Source organism: Xenopus laevis, chromosome 3S, assembly GCF_017654675.1.
Source record: "Xenopus laevis strain J_2021 chromosome 3S, Xenopus_laevis_v10.1, whole genome shotgun sequence".
Lineage (NCBI taxonomy): Eukaryota > Metazoa > Chordata > Amphibia > Anura > Pipidae > Xenopus > Xenopus laevis.
Window position 1 is genome coordinate 19,746,738 of NC_054376.1, and position 20,498 is coordinate 19,767,235.

At 43.2% G+C, this 20,498-nt stretch overlaps 1 protein-coding gene across 4 annotated transcripts in view; it reads left to right on the plus strand.

Annotated features, from left to right (window-relative positions):
* LOC108712655 (adhesion G protein-coupled receptor L1-like) overlaps positions 1–20,498 on the plus strand; it is a 442,227-nt gene that overhangs the window by 350,398 nt on the left and 71,331 nt on the right. For all 4 annotated transcript variants that reach the window (XM_041588058.1, XM_041588060.1, XM_041588059.1 and 1 more), the window contains 3 exons: positions 16,930–17,033; positions 17,843–18,028; positions 18,172–18,210. In XM_041588058.1, coding sequence (XP_041443992.1) covers positions 16,930–17,033; positions 17,843–18,028; positions 18,172–18,210 — 329 coding nt within the window. The remainder of the gene's footprint in view (positions 1–16,929; positions 17,034–17,842; positions 18,029–18,171; positions 18,211–20,498) is intronic.

Here is a 20,498-nt window from a genome sequence, read left to right on the forward strand (position 1 = left end):
TCTATCATAGTGCCCCAAATATGTACCTGGGTAGCAGGAGCCAAAAATCCATTATATGGTTCCCAAATATGTACCAAAATTATGCCAAAATTACATCATATTGCCTCTACTCATCTGTTTACCTGTGCCAGCAACAGCCAAGATATTTCCCACAAATCTGTACCTGTGCCAGCAGCTGCCAAGAGGGAGATGGTGAGTGCTTCAGCCCGCAGTATGAAACTCGGGCCAGAGAGGGTTGGAGCAGGTGGTTTATAAAATTGAAAAACTATTAAAAGGCCAAGCAAACCAGGAATTAAAAAAAAGAAATTCCCCTTAAAAGTGCATCCCCCCCCCCATGATTGCACCCTAGACAGCCGGCTTCTCTGCCTATCCCTAGTTCCGGCCCTGCTCTGGGCTTTTAATCTTAAAAGACAGACAGAAAATTGACTTCCACTTCCAAAAGAAAAGAATTTAGCTGGGAATTTAAATCCAAAAGATCCTACCCAAAAGAGAAATCACTAGAGAAAGAGAAGTCTTGAAAAACACCTCACAAATAAAAATCCATTATGAACAAGGCTGTGGAGCACATTTCGACCCTTGTACATCCCTGCCCTCCCCTTTCTTCACTTGGCTTCCAACCTGTTGCAAAGTACTGGGGGCAGAATAAGAGATTTAAAAAACTGTCAATATCCCTGTCTGCGAGTCTCCAGTAAGAATGATAGTTGGAAGCCAAATGAGGGGGTGAGTAGATACGGCTTAGGCAGCATGCAGCCCCTAGAAGTCTGCCATCTTAGACCTGGGCCTTTGTGGGCTTCAGACTGATCCATGCCTGATATTATGGATATTATCCATTACTATAAGCAAATTCTTCAGCTAGTGGAAGGGTGGGAGTCTTAGTTAGCAAAAAACTAACTATCCACCCCCATACACTACTAAAAATGTAACTGCTTATACATGTGACCACAGAATAGCAGTCCAAACTCTTGTGATATCTTATCATCTGCAGTAGGTTTAAAGGAGAAGGAAAGGCTACATTTAAGTAAGCTTTATCAGAAAGGTCTATATAAATACACCAGTAAACCCTCAAAGTAATGCTGTCCTCTGTCAAAAGAAACACAACATGTCTTTCCTTCTATTGTGTACACACAATATCTTTATCAGACTTTCTGTTTTCAGCATAAACCTCCAGGGCTTGGGCTTGAGCATGCTCAGTTTGCTCCTCCCTCGTCCCCTCCCAGTTGTAATCTGAGCCCAGAGCTATGAGTGAGCAGGGAGAGACTCAAGCAGGAAATGATGTAACACCAAACTAATATGGCATCTGCTATCCTAAACAAACAGAGAGAGTTTCTAGAGCTGTGTGTCAGGGCCCGAAGGCTCTGTTGGGACCAAGAAGGAAGCTACTAGTTCAATACAGTTCGCATATCAAAAGGGTTAGGCAAAAGAGTCAACAAAGTCCAGGCAAGGGGTCAATCCAAGCAGCAAGGTTCGTAATCCAAATAACAGGCCTAGGTCAATAACAATAATCAAGGAATTTAGCAGTAGATCACTACCCAGTATCTCACAAAGATGAAGCTATATTTGGGCAAGGTCTGTAGTGTTCTGGTGCCTTAAATTGGCCAGTTTTGGCGCCAAATGGATGTGCTGGTGTCATTATGGTGCGTGCTGACCTTGACGTGCTGGCGTCATGACAATGCATCCATTCTGACCCGCTGGCGTCAAGACGTTGTGCACGTTTGACACGCGGGCGCCAGAACATGCCATGAGGGAATCCTGGAGGCCGCCATCTTGCTGAAGAGGACCAGAGTGGTGAAGAACCGCCACCTTTCTGAAGAGGACGAGAGTGGTGAGTATTCCTTACAGTACCCCATTCCTTACAGGGGCCTCAGGACCACCATGACTAGGTCTTGAAGGAAACTGTTTGTGTAATCTTCGGATAAGAAAAGGAGCATGAACGTCAGACTCTTTCACCCAGGAACATTCCTCAGGACCAAACCTTTCCATTTGACCAAGTACTCTTACAGTGGGAGAAGAAGAAGAAGAAGAGGAATCCAAACATTCGGAACCCGCATCTCAGGAGGTAGTTGCAGACGAACTGCCACTGGATTGATGATCTTGACTATCCAGAAAGGGCTGGTGAACTTGGGACCCATCTTAGGAGTAGGTACTCTAAGACGAATATTCCTGGTGAAAAGCCAGACCTTATCACTGAGAGAATACTGAGGAGTAGAAACTCTTCTTTTGTCAGCAAACTTTTTCTGAGAAAGAGAACTTTTCTCCAGGTTGGCAGTAGCGTGGCTTTAGTAGGGTGTCCAACATGTGAGCGACTTGGTCATTAGTGGCAGGAACATTAGTGAGGCAATGTTGTGAGCAAAATTGGCCCAAAGAAGGAGGTAAAAAATTAATGTAAACAAGGCTCCAGGGCCTGGCTTGAAGAAAAGCTGCTGTTATTCCAATATTTAAAAAGGGATTACGATCTCAGCCTGGCAATTATAGGCCAATAAGTTTGACATCTGTGGTGGGCAAATTATTTAAAGGCTTGAAGGGATCACATTCAAAATGTTCTCCTAGTGAATGGTATTATGAGCAGCAATCCGCATGGCTTTATGAAGAATAGGTCATGTCAGACAAATTTGATAGCTTTTTATGATGAGGTAAGTAAGATGCTGGACAGTGTGGGGGGGGGGCAGTAGATGTGATCTATTTGGATTTTGCCAAAGCGTTTGATACTGTGCCCCACAAACGACTGCTTTCTAAACTAAGGTCTGTTGGGCTTAATGAAGTCTTTGGCACATGGATAGGAAACTGGCTACAGGATCGCCTGCAGAGGGTGGTTGTTAATGGTACATTCTCTACTTGGAATAAGGTTCTTAGTGGGGTCCCTTAGGGCTTGGTATTGGGTCCACTTTTATTTAACTTGTTCGTTAATGACTATGGGGAGGGTATGGAGAGGGTAAGTAATGTATCAGTGTTTGCAGATGACACAAAACTATCCAGCCCAATTAATTCCATCCAGGATGTGGCATCCTTGCAACACGATCTTGACAGACTGGCAATCTGGGCAGCTAAGTGGCAAATGAGATTCAATGTTGATAAATGTAATGTCATGCACCTGGGATGTAAGAATATCCAAGCCACTTATACCCATTATGGGACTGCACTAGGCAAATCCATTATGGAAAAGGAGTCCTTGTAGATGATAAACTAAGCTGTAACAAGCAATGCCAGTCAGCAGCATCAAGGCCAAATAAGGTCTTGGGCTGTATTAAAAGGGGCATAGATTTACAGGAAGATGGTGTCATTCTTCCACTGTATAGAGCACTTGTAAAGCTCCATCTAGAATATGTCATACAGTTTTGGTCTCCATCACTCAAACAGCACATTATTGTATTAGTGAGGGTACAGAGAAGGGCAACTAAGCTGGTAAAAGGTATAGAAAATCTTAGCTATGAGGAAAGACTGGCCAAATTGGGGATGTTCACGCTGGAGAAGAGGTGCTTAAGGGGAGAAAAGAGGTTCCACCTAATCATTCGGAAGGGTTTTTTTACAGTGAGAGCTGTGAAGATGTGGAATTCTCTCCCTGAATCAGTTGTACAGGCTGATACATTAGATAGCTTTAAGAAGGGGTTGGATTGCTTTTTTTAGCAAGTGAGGGAATACAGGGTTATGAGAGATAGCTCATAGTACAAGTTGATCCAAGGACTAGTCCGATTGTCATTCTGGAGTCAGGAAGGAACTTTTTCCCCCTCTGAGGCAAATTGGAGAGTCTTCAGATGGTTTTTTTTTGCCTTCCTCTGGATCAACTAGCAGTTAGGCAGATTAAAATAAAATCTAAAAGGTTGAACTTGACGGACGTGTGTCTTTTTTCAACTGTACTTACTTACTACTATGAGCAAGGAAGAGTGCCCACCGATCCTGTCAGGGATTTAGGCGTTTGAGCGTTTGGATGTATTCCAGATTTTTGTGATCTGTGAAGATCGACACTGGTAAAGTAGATCCTTCTTACAAATATCTCCACTCTTACAGGGCCAGTTTAACTGCTAGAAGTTCTGATTTTCCACATCATAATTCTGAAAATCCTGAAAGCACAGGGATGTAACTATCCATCACAAGGTAGTCTTTGAGATAACACAGCTCCTGCCCCAACATCCGAAGCATCTACTTCAATGAAGAATGGAAGAAGAGTATCAGGGTGTCTGAGAATTGGAGCAGAGGAGAAAAATTCTTTCAGAGTTTTGAAAGCTTCCAAGTCTTGTGAAGACCAGCAATGAGGTTTTCCCCCTTTTCAGATGAGCGACAGGATTGGGGCAATCTTATACAAGAAACCCTTTATGAACTGTCTGTAGTAGTTGGCGAAGCCAATAAACCTCTGTATAGATCTTGTGCTGGTAGGAAGAGGCCAATCCTGTATTGCTGAGACTTTCACTGGGTCCATCTCAAAGCCCTTCTGGGAGATGATATACCCCTAAAAGGGTATCTTAGGGGTCTCAAAGGTGCACTTTTCTAATTTAGCGAAGAGAGCATTTCTTCTTAATCGAGAGAGGACTTCACATACTTGGAGCCAATATTCTTCTAAGGTCTTTGAAAAGATTAATATGTCATCAAAGTAAACCACAACACTTTGGCCTAATGAGTCCTGAAAAATAACATTGACAAACTCCTGGAAAACCGCATTGCAGAGCCCAAATGGCATTGCGAGATACTTGTAGTGCCCATCTCGAGTGTTGAACGCGGTTTTCAATTTGTTACCTTCTCTGATTTGGTTATATGCCCCTTGGAGAGCCAACTTTGTGAAGAGACAGGCACCTTTTAAGTTGGTCAAATAATTCAGGCCCAGATAGTCAATGCAGGGTCGTAGGCTGCCATCCTTCTTCTCAACAAAGAAAAACCCCACTCCAGCAGGTGATGAAGAGGGATGGATGAACACTCTTGGAGATTCTCCTGGATGTACTCCTTCATAGCTTTTTGGTTTCAAATGGAGAGAGTGGATATGTACGTCCCCGAGGGGGCATTGTGCCAGGAAGAAGTTCAACCGGGCAGTCATGCGACCAGTGAGGAGGAAGGGTCTCTGCAGATCTTTTGCTGAAGACATCAGAGAAGGCTCGATAAGCGGGAGGAAGCGAGGGAAGATCCATGGCAACAGAAGACAGTTTTAGGAGCGAATCAGTGGGAAGGCAGTTCTGTCGGCAGAAGGGGGTTCCAGCGGGAAATTCGAGCTGCAGAACAATCGATGATCGGATTGTGAATGGCAGTCCTAGCACCACTGAAGTGGATGGGCAGTTGAAGAGAAGAAAAGAAAGCCTTTCTGTGTGTAAGGTGCCCACTTTGAATGGTAATTCTAGAGAGGACTTGGAGATGAGAGCAGAGGAAAATGGTCGTTCATCGATTGCCAGGACTCAAAGTGGTACAGCCGAAGATTGCAGCGGTATGGCGTGATGTTCAGCAAAAGTTTGATCCAAGAAGTTCTCGGCTGCACCAGAATCAAGGAAGGCTTGGACTTGAATGATCTTGGAAGGAAGCTGGGTCTGTACAGGGAGAAGGAATCTGTGAGCATTGGTATGGGGAAGAGGATCAATTCCGCCCAGGTAAGTTTCCCCAAACCTACCTAGGCGTGGGAGTTTCCCGGCTTTACAGGACATTCATGGGCAACATGGGATTTGCCCCCACAATAAAGACAAAGTCCAACTGCACATCTCCGCAGTTTCTCCTGTTAATAGAGCCGAGCTTGCCCTATCTGTTCTACAGTAGCTGGTGAAGAAGAAGCAGACATAGAAGGCGGGCTGGGTAGTAAAGGTTTCTGGAACTGAGGAGCCAACCTAAGTTGGAATCTTTTACTTCTTTCCCTATCAGCCTGAAGCTCACTCAACCGATTGTCCACCATGATGGTTAACGCGATAAGGTCTTCCAACAGCGTTGGCAGATCAAGGTCGTCTTTAAGGCAGATGGAGAGCCCATTGTAGAAAGTGGCATGATAGGCCTCATTGTTCCAACCTGTCTTAGCGGCTAGCGTGCAGAACTTGATGGCATATTCGGAAGCACTGCAGCTCTCTTGGCGTATCTGTAGCAGCCGTGAAGAAGCTGAATCAACCGGACCAGGTGCATCAAATACAGTCCTAAACTCTTGGATGAAGGCCTTGGCATCGTCAATTAAGGGAGATTCCTTTTCCCACAGAGGAGATGCCCATTCAAGAGCTTTTCATGCCAGATGGGTAATTATGTATCCCATCTTGGCACGTTTCGACACATACTGAGTGGGTTGCAGTTCAAACTGGATCTGGCACTGGTTAACAAATCCTCTGCACACCTGGGGATCACCACTGTAGAGAGGAGGTGCCGGAATGCGTGGTTCTGAGGCATGAGCGTCAACCACTGGGATAGGAACTGCGGCTAGAGCTGGCGCTGGCATCGTCGGTGTGAGGGCAGACAGCTTGTCCAGAATGGCCTCCAGAGCTTGTTGTCTCCACGTGGGATGCCAATCCGCGAATGGCCCTGCCGAAATCTGGTTGGGCTTCCTCAGAAGGGTCCATGGGCCAAATATACTGTCAGGGCCTGAAGGCTCTGTTGGGATTTTGCGGACCAAGGAGGCTACTAGTTCAATATAGTTTGCGGTATCAAAAGGGTTAAGCAAAAGAGTCAACAAAGTCCAGGCAAGAGGTCAATCCAGGCAGCAAGGTTCGTAATCCAAATAACAGGCCGAGGTCAATAACAAGAATCAAGGAATTAAGCGGTAGATCACACCCAGGAACTCACAAAGATGAACTTGTATTTGGGCAAGGTCTGTAGTGTTCTGGCACCTTAAATAGGCCAGTTTTGGCACCAAATGGACATGCTGGTGCCATGACACTGCGTGCTGGCATTGCGCACTATCACGCGCCGGCATCCTGACGGTGCGTCCATTTTGACACGCTGGTGTCAAGACGTTTCGCACGTTTGACATGCGGGCTACAGAACGTGCCACGAGGGAATCCTGGAGGCCGCCATCTTGCAGAAGAGGACCAGAACCACCATCTTGCTGAAGTGGATCAGAAGGGTGAGTATTCCTTACACTGTGTACTCGGGTATGGTAAAGCATTCTGCATAATAAATATAGTGTTATAGCTTACACATTTGTGACTAATCTGTTGGCAATAAACTGCTTCAGTAGCTTTCCTTCTCCTTTAAGGGGAGATCAAACAAGACAAACTATGAGTAAATAACTGAACTTATATTTTCCTTGTTTCAATAATTGTTTCATTTCTCCAGCAAGGCCCAGGTATAGTCAGGGCACCCTATGAGGTAGCAACCTGCTTGATTATTATTATTATAGTTCAATATATTTACACTTTTTTCAATACAAATCATTGTAGAAGTAACGTATATATTTCTTGATTGTTTCCCAGTAAATACACAATCTATTATTTATGCAATTAATTCATGTATTACTTGCGAGTGACACACTCTTGGATGCACAGCTGAAAATGGGCAAAACAAGATTTCTTTAATGCATAATTCATACATTTGCTAATTCAGTAATTTTCAGTGTATAGGGGTCTGCTCATCAAAGTGGATAAAGCGTGTGGGAAATCTACTTTCCTTGCTCGTTATGAGTTCCATAGTGAGACAGAACTCAGGAGGCACTGAAGGTTATAACTTAACTTGCCAGGGAAGCATGGATTCAGAATGGAGCCGATGAGATGCTATAATCACATTGTACATGACTGGTAATATATAAATATATGCATGACACTGGCAGGAGGGAAGCAGACATGCTGTCTCATTAAAAGCTTATGAACCTGCCACATGTTTTTGGAGTTGACCTGCTGGTGGTCTCATGAAATGAGTTTTGGTTCAGCTGGTGATGCTGGAAGTAGAGTGCCAGAACTACAGCTAATGGTAGGCAGCAGCAACACTTGCCTAGGGAAAAAACATTTTGGAAAAGGGGAGTTGGTCCATTGCAGAAAATATTGATTTAAAAGTCATGTAAAGCCTACATTTTCCTACCATGTATATAAGTTGGGCATATCTTCCCCACCCAAGCCACATAATTTGTACTGCATATAACCCCTCCATTTGCCAGGGCCATCACATTTTCTAAAACAAATCGCAGCTTTCACCCGACGGCTATTTTCCCTCTAAAACATCATCAGTAACATTATCATCTGCAAACAGGACATGTATGCTGTAAAGTTCATGCAATGCAGGTTTACACAGGCACAACATACTTTGACAAAAAGTTCTGCTGGGGTTGAGCATTGTAATGGTTAAGCTGAGCTCAGGAGAGGTGGTTAGGAGAAACCACAGTCTTGTGTCTTACAATTTAGCCTATTTCATGGTATTTCCCTATTTATTTATGGTGAAGAATAATAGGAAAATAGGATAATAGGAAAAATATAGTAAGTAGAGATAAAAGACTAGCAGAATAAAGAGGTTGAGTGAGGAGAGGTGGAAAAAAAGTGGACCCAGCTGCACACACAAAACAACACTCATAGTAACATAGTAAGTTAGGTTGAAAAAAGACATAAGTCCATCAAGTTCAACCTTTTAACTTTTTTAAACCTGCCTAACTGCCAGTTGATCCAGATGAAGGCAAAAAAAAAACCACCATCTCAAGCATCTCCAATTTTTTTCTCCAAAATTCCTTTCTGACTCCAAAATGGCAATTGGACTAGTCCCTTGATCAACTTGTATTATGAGCTATCTTCAAAAACCCTGTATTCCCTCACTTGCTTAAAAGCCATCCAATCCCTTCTTAAAGCTAACTAATGTATCAGCCAGTACAACTGATTCAGGGAGAAAATTCCACATCTTCACAGCACTCACTGTAAAAAACCCCTTCCGAATATTTAGGTGGAACCTATTTTCTTTTTTTTTTTATGGGTGACCTTGTGTCAGCTGGAAAGACTTACCGATAAATAAAGCATCAGATAGATTATTATATGATCCCCTTATATTTTTATACATAGTTATCATATCACCCGTTAAATGCCTCTTCTCCAGCGTAAAAAAACCCAATTTGGCCAGTCTTTCTTCATAGGTAAGATTTTCCATACCTTTTACCAGCTTAGTTGCCTTTCTCTGTACCCTCTCTAATACAATAATGTCCTGTTTGAGTGATGGAGAACAAAACTGTACAGCATATTCTAGTTGGGGCCTTACCAGTGCTCTATAAAGTGGAAGAATGACCGCTTCCTGCAGTGAATCAATGCCTCTTTTAATACAGCTCAAGACCTTATTTGCCCTTGATGCTGCTGACTGGCATTGCTTGCTACAGCCAAGTTTATCATCTTACTCCAAGTAGAGAATGTACCATTAAAAACCGCCCTTTGTACCCGATCCTGTAAGCCCAACAGACCTTAGTTTAGAAAGCAGTTGTTTGTGGGGCATGGTATCAAACGTTTTGGCAAAATCCAAATAGATCACATCTACTGCCCCCTACTGTCCAGCAACTTGCTTACCTCATCATAAAAAGCAATCAAATTTGTCGGACATGACCTATTGTTCATAAAGCCATGCTGATTGCTGCTCATAATGTCATTCACTAGGACAAAATTTTGAATGTGATCCATTAACAAGCCTTCAAATAATTTGCCCACCACAGATGTCACACTTACTGGCCTATAATTGCCAGGCTGAGATTGTTATCCCTTTTTAAATATTGGAATGACATCAGCTTTTCTCCAATCTGCATGTCTGCATGTTTAAGTTACAGTGTACCTTTAAGGTAGAGAGGCAGGCTGGGTAGGAAGCAGGAACAAGGAAGTAAGAGGAATTGCATGAGGGAGAAAGCAGAGGAAGGAATGACAACTGTACAATGAATAAAGTTGGATCTCCACTGCAGGCTGAATGTGTAATCCTTACATTAAGCATATATTGAATGATGCAGACATAACAACTGGCGACGAGAAAAAGGAAATCTAACCCTGCAAAGTGAGTACTCTGCTATAAAACTACAACTAGGCCTTTATATAAGAAACCAAGTTATTAAGAGCTCCTGTTCAAAGCCACTTCAGCCACACAAGATATTATCACTGCTGCATGTAATTCAGCAATATTCAGGATTTCTGTGTATAAGCTAAATCAAAATACAAGCAGCTTCTACTTTCCACTACTGAAACTGAAAGTGAAAATAAAATGGCAGAGCAGCTGCACACATTCCCCAGCTTTGACATGTCTGATGCAAATAATCTAGCACAGAACTGGAAAAAATGGTTACTTCGATTTGCAAATCTCATGGAGGCTGTGGCTATAAATGAGGACAAAAGAAAGAAAGCCCTGTTACTTCATTATGCTGGTTCTGCAGTATATGATATTTATTGCACTCTGCCTACTGACAACACTGAGAATTACACTAAATGCTCCAAAGCTCTCTCTGACTACTTTAGCCCTAAACCAAATGTCAGATATGAAAGATACAAATTCAAAATTGCTAAACAACTACCCCAAGAGACTATGGATGCATTTGTTACACGATTAAGAGAATTAGCTCAAACCTGTTCTTTTACAGATGTTGATGATGAAATTACAACACAAGTTATTGTATCATGCACTTCTTCCAAAATAAGACGCAAAGCATTACAGGATGATTGCACCTTGCAAGACCTACTCAAAATGGCTCGTGCTCTTGAGATCTCAGAGCTACAAGCCACTGCCATAGAAAAAGGTACTGATGAACAGGTGTGTCACCTTGACCACACTAGCAAACCACAAAAAGGGACAGATTCACTAAAGAAATGCTATCGCTGTGGAAGAAACTTTCCTCACAAGGGTGTATGCCCTGCTATGGGCCAGACATGTACCAAATGTGGAAAAATTAATCACTTTGCTTCAGTATGTCGTTCTGTCCCCACAGCATCTCTGTATACATCAGGCACACACAAGCCGGCTCAGATCAAATACATACAACCACATTCAGAAGATAATCCACCTCCAATGCATGATGACTTTGTGTTCATCACATCTACAAAACAACCTGTGCGCTCTCCTACCATAACAATGTACTTACTTGATACTGCAACTGCCTTTACCATTGATACAGGTGCTTCTGTTAACATCATTGACACCCATACATACAACTCATTGAAAAGGCCATCTGTCTTGGAACCTGTACAAACCAAAATCTTTCCTTATGGGTCTCAAACTCCACTGCCCACAGTTGGAAAATTTGACTGTGAAGTCCGCTATAAAGACAAGCAACTTACCACCGCTTTCTTTGTACTGGAAGGATCAGGGGGATGCCTTCTCAGCTATCACACAGCTTTAGGTCTTGAACTTATTCACATAGTTCACACTGTTGCTAACCAGACAGACTCAGAAGTACAAACTCTGATTGATAAATATTCTAATCTTTTCAGTGGATTGGGAAAACTAGCAAATTTTCAAGTACATTTGCACATAGATGAAAACGTTTGTCCAGTTGCACAAGCACATAGACAAATTCCTTTCCATTTAAGAAAACAAATAGAGGAAGAACTCCGGTCCCTGGAAGAGCAAGACATCATTGAAACAGTTTCCGGTCCTACCCCATGGGTGTCTCCTATAGTGGCTGTACCCAAACCAAAAGACCCAAGCAAAGTCAGACTCTGTGTAGATATGCGCCTCCCAAATGTGGCTATACAAAGAGAGCAGCACATCTCTCCAACTGTCAATGATATCATTCATCTACTAAATGGAGCAAGTGTATTTTCTAAACTGGATCTCAACAAAGGCTATCACCAACTGGAACTCAGTCCTGAATCTAGGTACATAACTACATTTTCAACACATGTTGGTCTACGAAGATACAAAAGTTTTGGTGTTTGTTCTGCAGCCGAAATCTTTCAAGAGGCCATTACAGGAGTTATTCAGCACATTCCAAATGCTCTTAACTACAGTGATGATATACTGGTTTTTGGGAAAACACAGGCTGAACATAACTCTGCTTTGCATGCAGTACTTGAGCGTTTATCAACTCAAGGACTTACACTCAATAAGGAAAAATGTGAATTCAACAAGACAACACTAGAATTCTATGGGCACATATTTTCAGCAGCAGGGATGCAACCTGACCCAAAAAAGGTAGAGGCAATAAAACTGACCTCCACTCCACAAGATGCTAATGAAGTTCGTTCATTTCTTGGAATGGCCAGTTATTGTTCTTTATACATTAAAGACTTTTCTACAATCAGTGCACCGTTGCGAGATCTCACCAAACAAGGATGTACTTTTCAGTGGTCATGTGCATGTCAAGAATCATTTGCTGCAATCAAGCAAGAACTTAGTTCCACAACCACCACGGCTTACTTTGATCCTTTACTAAGAACTGAGCTAATTGTAGATGCAAGTCCAGTAGGACTAGGAGCTATTCTTGTCCAATATAAACAGGATAACTCATCCCCACAAATCATTTCATATGCAAGCAGAAGTTCAACAACCACAGAAATGAAATATTCCCAACCAGAAAAAGAAAGTTTGGCTGTTGTCTGGGGATGTGAGCACTTCCATTTGTTTATTTATGGAGCACCATTCACAATAATTACAGATCATCAGGCGCTCATCACCATCTTTGGGAATCCAAGAGCAAAAATGCCTGCACGTATTGAAAGATGGGACCTACGCTTACAAGGATATGACTACAAAATAGTTCACAGACCAGGGAAAAACAACAATCCTGCTGATTATATTTCACGCCATCCAACTGCATCTCAAGAATCCCCAAAGTCCATTGCAGAAGAATATATTAACTTTATGGCAGCCCATGCTGTACCAAAGGCACTCACAATGGACATGTTTGAGGAAGCGACAAAAAAAAGACAAAACTCTTCTGGCATTAATAAAAATAATTCGAACCAACAAGTGGCATGAAATTCAGAGAGACAAATTTCCAGATCCTGAAGAAGATATTTGTGAGCTGAAGTCCTTCTCTACTGTCAAGGGAGAACTCTCCATTACTAAGGACTATCATTTTCTCAGGGGAACTAAACTTGTAGCTCCTAGGTGTCTTCGCCAAACCATTGTAAACATTGCTCATGAATGCCATCTTGGAATTGTTAGCACAAAAAAACTCCTGAGAGAAAAAATTTGGTTTCCCAGAATGGATCAGTATGTTGAGAATACTATAAAACACTGTTCTGCATGCCAGCTAGTAACCAACTCTTCCAGGCCTGAGCCACTACAGATGTCTCAGCTTCCATCAAATGTTTGGGATGAAATTGCAATAGACATTTATGGTCCACTGCCAAACAGTCAATATATCCTTGTTGTCATGGACGAATATTCACGCTATCCAGAAATTTCATTTATTTCATCAACGTCAGCTGCAAGTGTACTACCTTCTCTGGACAGTATCTTTTCAGCATATGGTATACCACGAGTAGTTAAAACAGATAATGGTCCTCCATTCAATGGACACACATTTCAACAATTTGCTGGATACCTTGGATTCAAACACAGGAAAATAACTCCGCTGTGGCCACAGGCCAATGGAATTATTGAGAGATTCATGAACACTCTAGGCAAAAGAGTTAAAACTGCTCAGCTGGAGAAAATTCCCCTAAGACAGGCACTATACAAGTTTTTGCGTAACTACAGAAACACACCCCATTCAACAACTAATATAGCTCCAGCACAACTTATCTTCAACAGACCAATTCGCACGCGCCTTCCAGAGATTAATGCTACACCTACTCAACCACAAGAGACTCATACATAAGAAACACAGACTTCAAAAATAAAGAGAAAATGAAACACTATGCGGATAAAAGACGACATGCTCAATATTCTCCTGTCCAAAAGGATGACACAGTGGTTGTCGTACAAAAGAGACATAACAAAACGTCATCAACATACAACCCCACTCCTTACCAGGTCACTGCACGAAAAGGAAACATGATCACAGCCACACGTGATGGACACAGCATGACCCGCAATGCTTCACATTTTAAAGGAGAAGGAAAGCCCCAGGGCGCAAAACCCCTCCCCCCTCCCGTGTATTGCCCCCCCTCCCTCCTCCCCCCTGGCCTACCCCTCCCGCTGGGCAAATGCCCCTAACTTGTTACTCACCCCTCTGCGCAGGTCCTGTCCACGGAGTTCACAGTCGCCATCTTCTCCCACGCGCATCTTCTTCCTGCTCTGACCGGCGTCTTCTGGCGCATGCGCAGTAGGAACAGGTACCGGTACAGCTCTATTGCGCATGCGCCGAATGTCACGAAGTTTTCCGATTTCATTTCAAAAGGAGAATAGTAAAAATTGAGAATAGTAATGATTTAATATCATTTTAAATGACATCCATTTCTGTTCTGTGTTTTTAGCTGAAAACGTAATGTCCCCATCAATGCTCCGAGGGCAGCCTGCAAGGCACTACAATTAGCTTTTCTGAAATTCATGGTTTCATGGTGCCCCAGTGTATATTTGTTTTTTGCGCCAGACATAAAATAATATAACATTATGGTCACTATTACCTGGGGGTTCAATAACTTGCACATTTGCTATAAGTTCTGGGTCATTTGAGATCACTAGAATAGCATATTTTCTGGTTGGCTCTTCAACAACCTGTGCCATAAAATTGTCATGCAACAAGTTTATAAACTTGTTCCCATTAACTGATCTGGCAGTGCTGTTGCTCCAGTCAATATCTGGGTAAATAAAATCCCCCATTATCATAACTTTACCCAAATGAGCAGCCTTCTCTATTTGCATCAGGAGCTTAGCCTCCTCCTCCTCACTTACATTAGGGGGGTCTATAGCATATTCCTTAAAATTAATTTGCTGGACTCTTTACAATTGGTGAAGAACTCCAATTTTCTAACATAACCTCCTTCTTTATATAAGCTTTTAAATCCTGTCTAACAAACAGACATACCCCTCCTTCTTTTCTATTGCCTCTGTCCCTCCAAAACAAAGTATAGCCGCTGATATCAACTGCCCAGTCATGCGACAAATTAAACCATGTTTCGGCCACACCAATCACATCATATTTTCCCTCCAGCACCAGCACCTCCAGCTGTCCCATTTTACAGACTCTTTGCATCCTTGTCTTTATATATGCACTACAAAACCATACATGCAATTGTGTATTTATACAAAGATTTCTCTGTTCTCCATCGTTAGCAGAGAGCTGATCTGAACTGCATGTGCAGCTTCTCTGTAAGTGAGGACAGACACACCAACTACTGTGTGAACAGCAACTTGGTTGCTTTATAGATCTCAGCATAACATGTCTGCAACAGGAACTTTTCATAGAGAGCATACACGGGAAGAGGAAAAAGAAGATCACAAAGGGTTGCAGGTCCCCATTTGCAAGGAACACTTTCTCGTTCGTATCACAGTTTATTTGATCAAAGATACTTATCACTTGTCATGTGCTCCTGAGTCAATATGCCAGTTTGATGAGCAGTTATCTTGAGTAAGCTTGGAACATCCACTCCACTGTGTTTCTATACTATCTGGAGTTTTATGTGTAACACCCTTTGCAATTTATTTTGCTGTCTTTGCCACTGGCCTGGGTATTTACAGAAAAAACAGACTCTGCTCTGTGCATCTCCTTTTGCAATTTTTCCAGCTTTAAAGAGCTGTTTCTGGTGCTATAGTTTTTTTCAGCTCTGTTTTCCTTTCTGAGATTATATTGATCAATTAACTTGCCTTTGACTTATTCTAGAGTTATTTCTGACTCTGGTCTGACTTCAATGGCATTTATCAGAGGGCTATATGATTCAGGAAGGCTGCGTAGAAGGAGAGCTGCTAGATGGCTGTCTTTTAATTTCCTCTTCAATTCCTCTGAGCTATTCTGCAATTTCTAAAATTGCATTTAAATGTTTGCCATTTCCTGATTTTTCTGCAGTCTCATGCTGTATAGCTTACACAGCAGGCACAGTTTAATGTTTAAGTTTGATCACACATGAAGTGCCTGCAGTGCATTCCACATACCTTTTGCTGTAGATTCTTTCCTGATGTGAATCAGTTGATCATCTTCTACCAGTAGGCTAATAAGTAGTGATGGGCGAATTTATTCGCCAGGCGCGAATTTGCGACGAATTTGTGCGATTCGCCGCCAGCGAATAAATTAGCGAAACGCCCGCAAAAATTTGCGTCAAAAATTAGTCAAAAACGAGACGCCGGCGCCGTTTTGTGAATTTTTTGCCATTTCGCGCGAAATTCGCGAATTTTTCGGTGAAGCGAAACGGCGCAAATTCGGCCATCACTACTAATAAGTGCTTTAGTCTGTCTGTTTGTTTTATCCCAATCCTCAGAATTGTTTTCTGGTCTCTCTGTGCTGAGTACCTCCCACAAGTCCTCCTTACATAAAAGCATTTCCACCTTAAATTTCCATAGCTGTTATCCAGCTTTGCTATGCCTGACGTGAACTCCAGACTAACTGCCATTTTACCATGCACTCAGCTTCTGTCTGTCTCTCCAGAGATTCTCAGGATCAGATACCAGTGGTGCTGTGATCTGGGCCCATAGCCTGTTAGGAGAGGGCTTATCTGAACTGCATGTGCAGCTTCTCTGTAAGTGAGGACAGACACACCAACTTCTGTGTGAGCAGCAACTTGGTTGCTTTATAGAACTCAGCATAACATGTCCGCAACAGGAACTTTTCATAGAGAGCATACACAGGAAGAGGAAGAAGAAGATCACATAGGGTTACAGGTCAAACATGACATCACATTGCTAAGCAACAATAGACCCTCCCTGCATTTATTAACATGCACTATAACAATCTCTGTCTGTTGTTTTCCAACATCCATAGCAACCAGTCTGCAGTTAGGGTCACTGGTCTAGTGAACTTTGAATATGGTTAGTAGCTACCAGACTTCTCCAGCATTCCAAGGGGTTTGGAGGTGCATTTCAGCAGCTTGATGATGTAAAGTGCAATCTCCCATGTAGAAATTACAATATTATTATTAACATTTATTTATATATCGTCAGCATATTTCACAGCGCTGATAATAGCTCTACTGTGATTCCTACACTTGCTAAATGACACTGTGGTCTCTCTAGGTACCGCCTCATTTCTCTGTCTGCCCACCCTAGGCGTGTGGAATCCACGTGGCCCAGATCTTAGCAACTGCACCTCTCCGTGGGTAAACCAGGTGTCACAGAAGGTAAGAAGGTGTTTGGAATGAATGTTTGTGAGTAGGGTTGTATGCCAATAAGTGTGGAGATGGCTGGCACCAGGGCCAGGCACCCTAGGCATGTGCATGGGCTCGATCAGGCATGACAGAGAGAGAGAAGATGGAGGGGAGGAAGGGGTAAGCATCATAGAGGAGGGGACTGCGATGGAGGGGAAGGGAGGAAAGGGTGAGTGATGGGGGGGGAAAGGGAGGGAGGAGAGAGTGACTGAGGGGAGACTGACCAAGGGGAGAGGACATCGATGGAGGGGAGGAGAAGGGAGGGAGAGAGAGAGTGACAGAGGGGAAATCGACAGAGGGAAGGGAATGGAGGGATGAACGATGGAGGGGAGAGGACGGAGGGGACATCGATGGAGGGGAAGGGAGGGAGGTGTGAAAGAGAGCGAGGAAGAGGAGGGAGGTGTGAGCGAAGGAGAGGATGGGACATTGACGGAGAGGAGAGAGGGGAGATTGACGGATGGGAGGGGTGATTGACGGAGGGGAGAGGAGGGAGGGGACAGCGATGGAGGGGAGGGTGACAGGAGGGAGGGGGGAGCGATAGAGGGGTGGATGACAGAGGGAAGGAAGGGAAGTAAGACTGAGGGTTGTGGACTAGAGGTAGCAGAAGACAATTTTAGAGGTAGCTGCCCAGCGACCCCTATCATTGCTGCTGCCTCTTCTGCCTACCCCTAGTTCCGGCCCTGGCTGGCACTATAGAGTTATTATGCAAAGGATGCTTAGACTACATCTGCTTACTGCTCTGTGGTTCCTCTTCTCTTATGTCACTTCTTTATTCACCCTAGATAAAGAGCGGAGAGAATGCAGCTAATATTGCAGGAGAATTGGCCCGTCACACTCGAGGGCAGATATATGCAGGTGATGTGACATCATCAGTGCGTCTTCTGGACCAGCTTTTAGACATTCTGGATGCTCAACTCCAAGCTCTACGACCAGTGGAGAGAGAGAGTGCAGGAAAGAACTACAACAGGGTATGTGCTCTCACCGGATTTTATTACTTTCACTAATTGCCGAGCAGTACGAGCCATTCAGTCTATCAACATTCTCACTGTATCACTTATGCTGCCATTGCAACCCCATGCCAATCTAATAAACCCCTCTTTTTATATTACAGATGCATAAAAGAGAGCGGACGTGTAAGGATTATATCAAGGTAACAATTATAGTATCCAACCAATGGAAGAAATGGCAGGCACTTACAAATCCCACAAACAGGCCTGTAAAAAGACTGAGAATTTTATTTTAGGCCACAAAGTAAATTAATACATAGCCTTGCGTGTTTCGTAGGCTGAACAAAAAACAGAAATATATCCCAAACCCACCAATCACCTGAATAAATTAATTAATCAATAGAATAAAAGAGGGGAGGGGCATTAAAAACAATATGCAAACAAGAAAGTAGGAAACCAAGGGCATATATTAATAGTAAATCACTTCTGATTAACAACTTACAACAAAAAAATATATAGTAATAAGATAAATATATATATATATATATATAGCAAGTCCAAGCTGGTGCACACCACACAAAACCATCAAATGCCTGGGTGCCGGTAAACAACTTTCATATACAGTATCGAAAACGAAACCGCACTTACAGGGCTGTCTTGCAAAAGCTTCAAAGGCTCTGGTTTATTTCCTCAAGGTTTCGGCTACCAAACTTTAGCTGTCCTCAGGAAGAGAAACATCACACAAGTGGGGTCGTATTTAACATACAACAGTGGCGCCAAATTAAGCTATGACGTCATCGTAAAGTGTCAACTAAAACAAAAACAATGTTGAAAAGAAAGAGTGTCAAACAGGGTTAATCAAAGTCTCTTATGCGCTAATCGCCAACCGATGTGACTAGACGCATAATCAGTGTTTGTCATTACAGTGCCGGTGAACTGTGGAGACTCACCAGGTACCCCAGGTAACGATCACAGCCCCACATGGCCCTATTGTACCGATATGTCCCTCTGTGCAGAAAACCCAGCCGATATACATCGCAGAAGGACCCCATTGGACGCCCGCAAAGTAACATACCCAAGTATCGCCTCTGAATCGGTCCGCATTCCTTCTGCAGTGCTGCGGGAGCTGTAGCTCCTCCCTCCCATCCGGATAGGAGGAGGCTCACACACCATCAGCATTCCATCCCTTCTCTCTCGCTGTAGATCATGCCCCCTTTTTTTTATTATTATATTCCGATCCGGTGTCGGCCTTCAACAATTCGTTAGAGGTCTCACCTGCAAGAGCTAGTAGTAAGGGGTTCTCTCCATGGCTCATTTGCCCATGTACTGAATAAGGGATGCTTGGGTGCTAGTGAGCCTGTGATGCCACCGCTCAACCACTGACAACTCACTTTTGTTTACTTTCAATCGCATATTGATAAGGGCGAGGGTAGTCACTTGATCTGTACCTACACTGGCGTCACCTGCTGGACGGCCGAGCATACTGCTAAGGGCAACCAATGGAGAGGAGCTGTTCATGCTATTCCGGGGAATCATCCTGGAAAGATAAACAAAGTATCATTAGTATCTAGGTCACAGTATCACAACTTCGATACAAATGTATGTTACAATTTGACCGAGTTTTCATATGCAACATTATCAAGATCAGTATTCAAATGTTCATGGTCTGTCAGTCACTTAATGCTGAACCGTGGACCTGTTCATGCATCTCAAGAGAGACACAGTCAGTTCAAGCCACCAAAAATCTTACTCCAAGCCCTCTAATCCCAATGTCTAATAAAAAGGAGACATAGGCAATGTCTCATTAAGTCCTTTGGGTGCCAGAGTATCCAATTTGTATATCCACATTGACTCCTTTTGGACAAGTAATAGTGCCCTGTTGCCTCCCCTCAGGAGGACTGGAACATGGTCAATAACCATGTGTCTAAACTGGGGAAGAGTGTGTCTACAGTTCAGTCAGTGTTTCGCAACCGGTTGGTCTGCTTTCCCAGTCGTCAGGGCCATTCTAATGGCACTCCTATGGCACTCCTATTCATCCTCTCTCTATATGTCGTGGATACCTTACCAACATAATGTAGCCCACAAGGGCACCAGGCCATATAAGCCACATGGTCAGTGGTGCAGGACACCCTGTGTCTAATGGTGAATTTGGCTCCTGTCCTCGGGTGTTTGAAATCAGTGCCCTGTAACATACCATGTTAGGCACCCTGCACATTTAAAGCAACCCTTTTTAAAGGGATACTGTCATGGGAAAAAAAATTTTTTTCAAAATGAATCAGTTAATAGTGCTGCTCCAGCAGAATTCTGCACTGAAACCCATTTCTCAAAAGAGCAAACAGATTTTTTTATATTCAATTTTGAAATATGACATGGGGCTAGACATACTGTCAATTTCCCAGCTGCCCCAAGTCATGTGACTTGTGCTCTGATAAACTTCAATCACTCTTTACTGCTGTACTGCAAGTTGGAGTGATATCACCCCCTCCCTTCC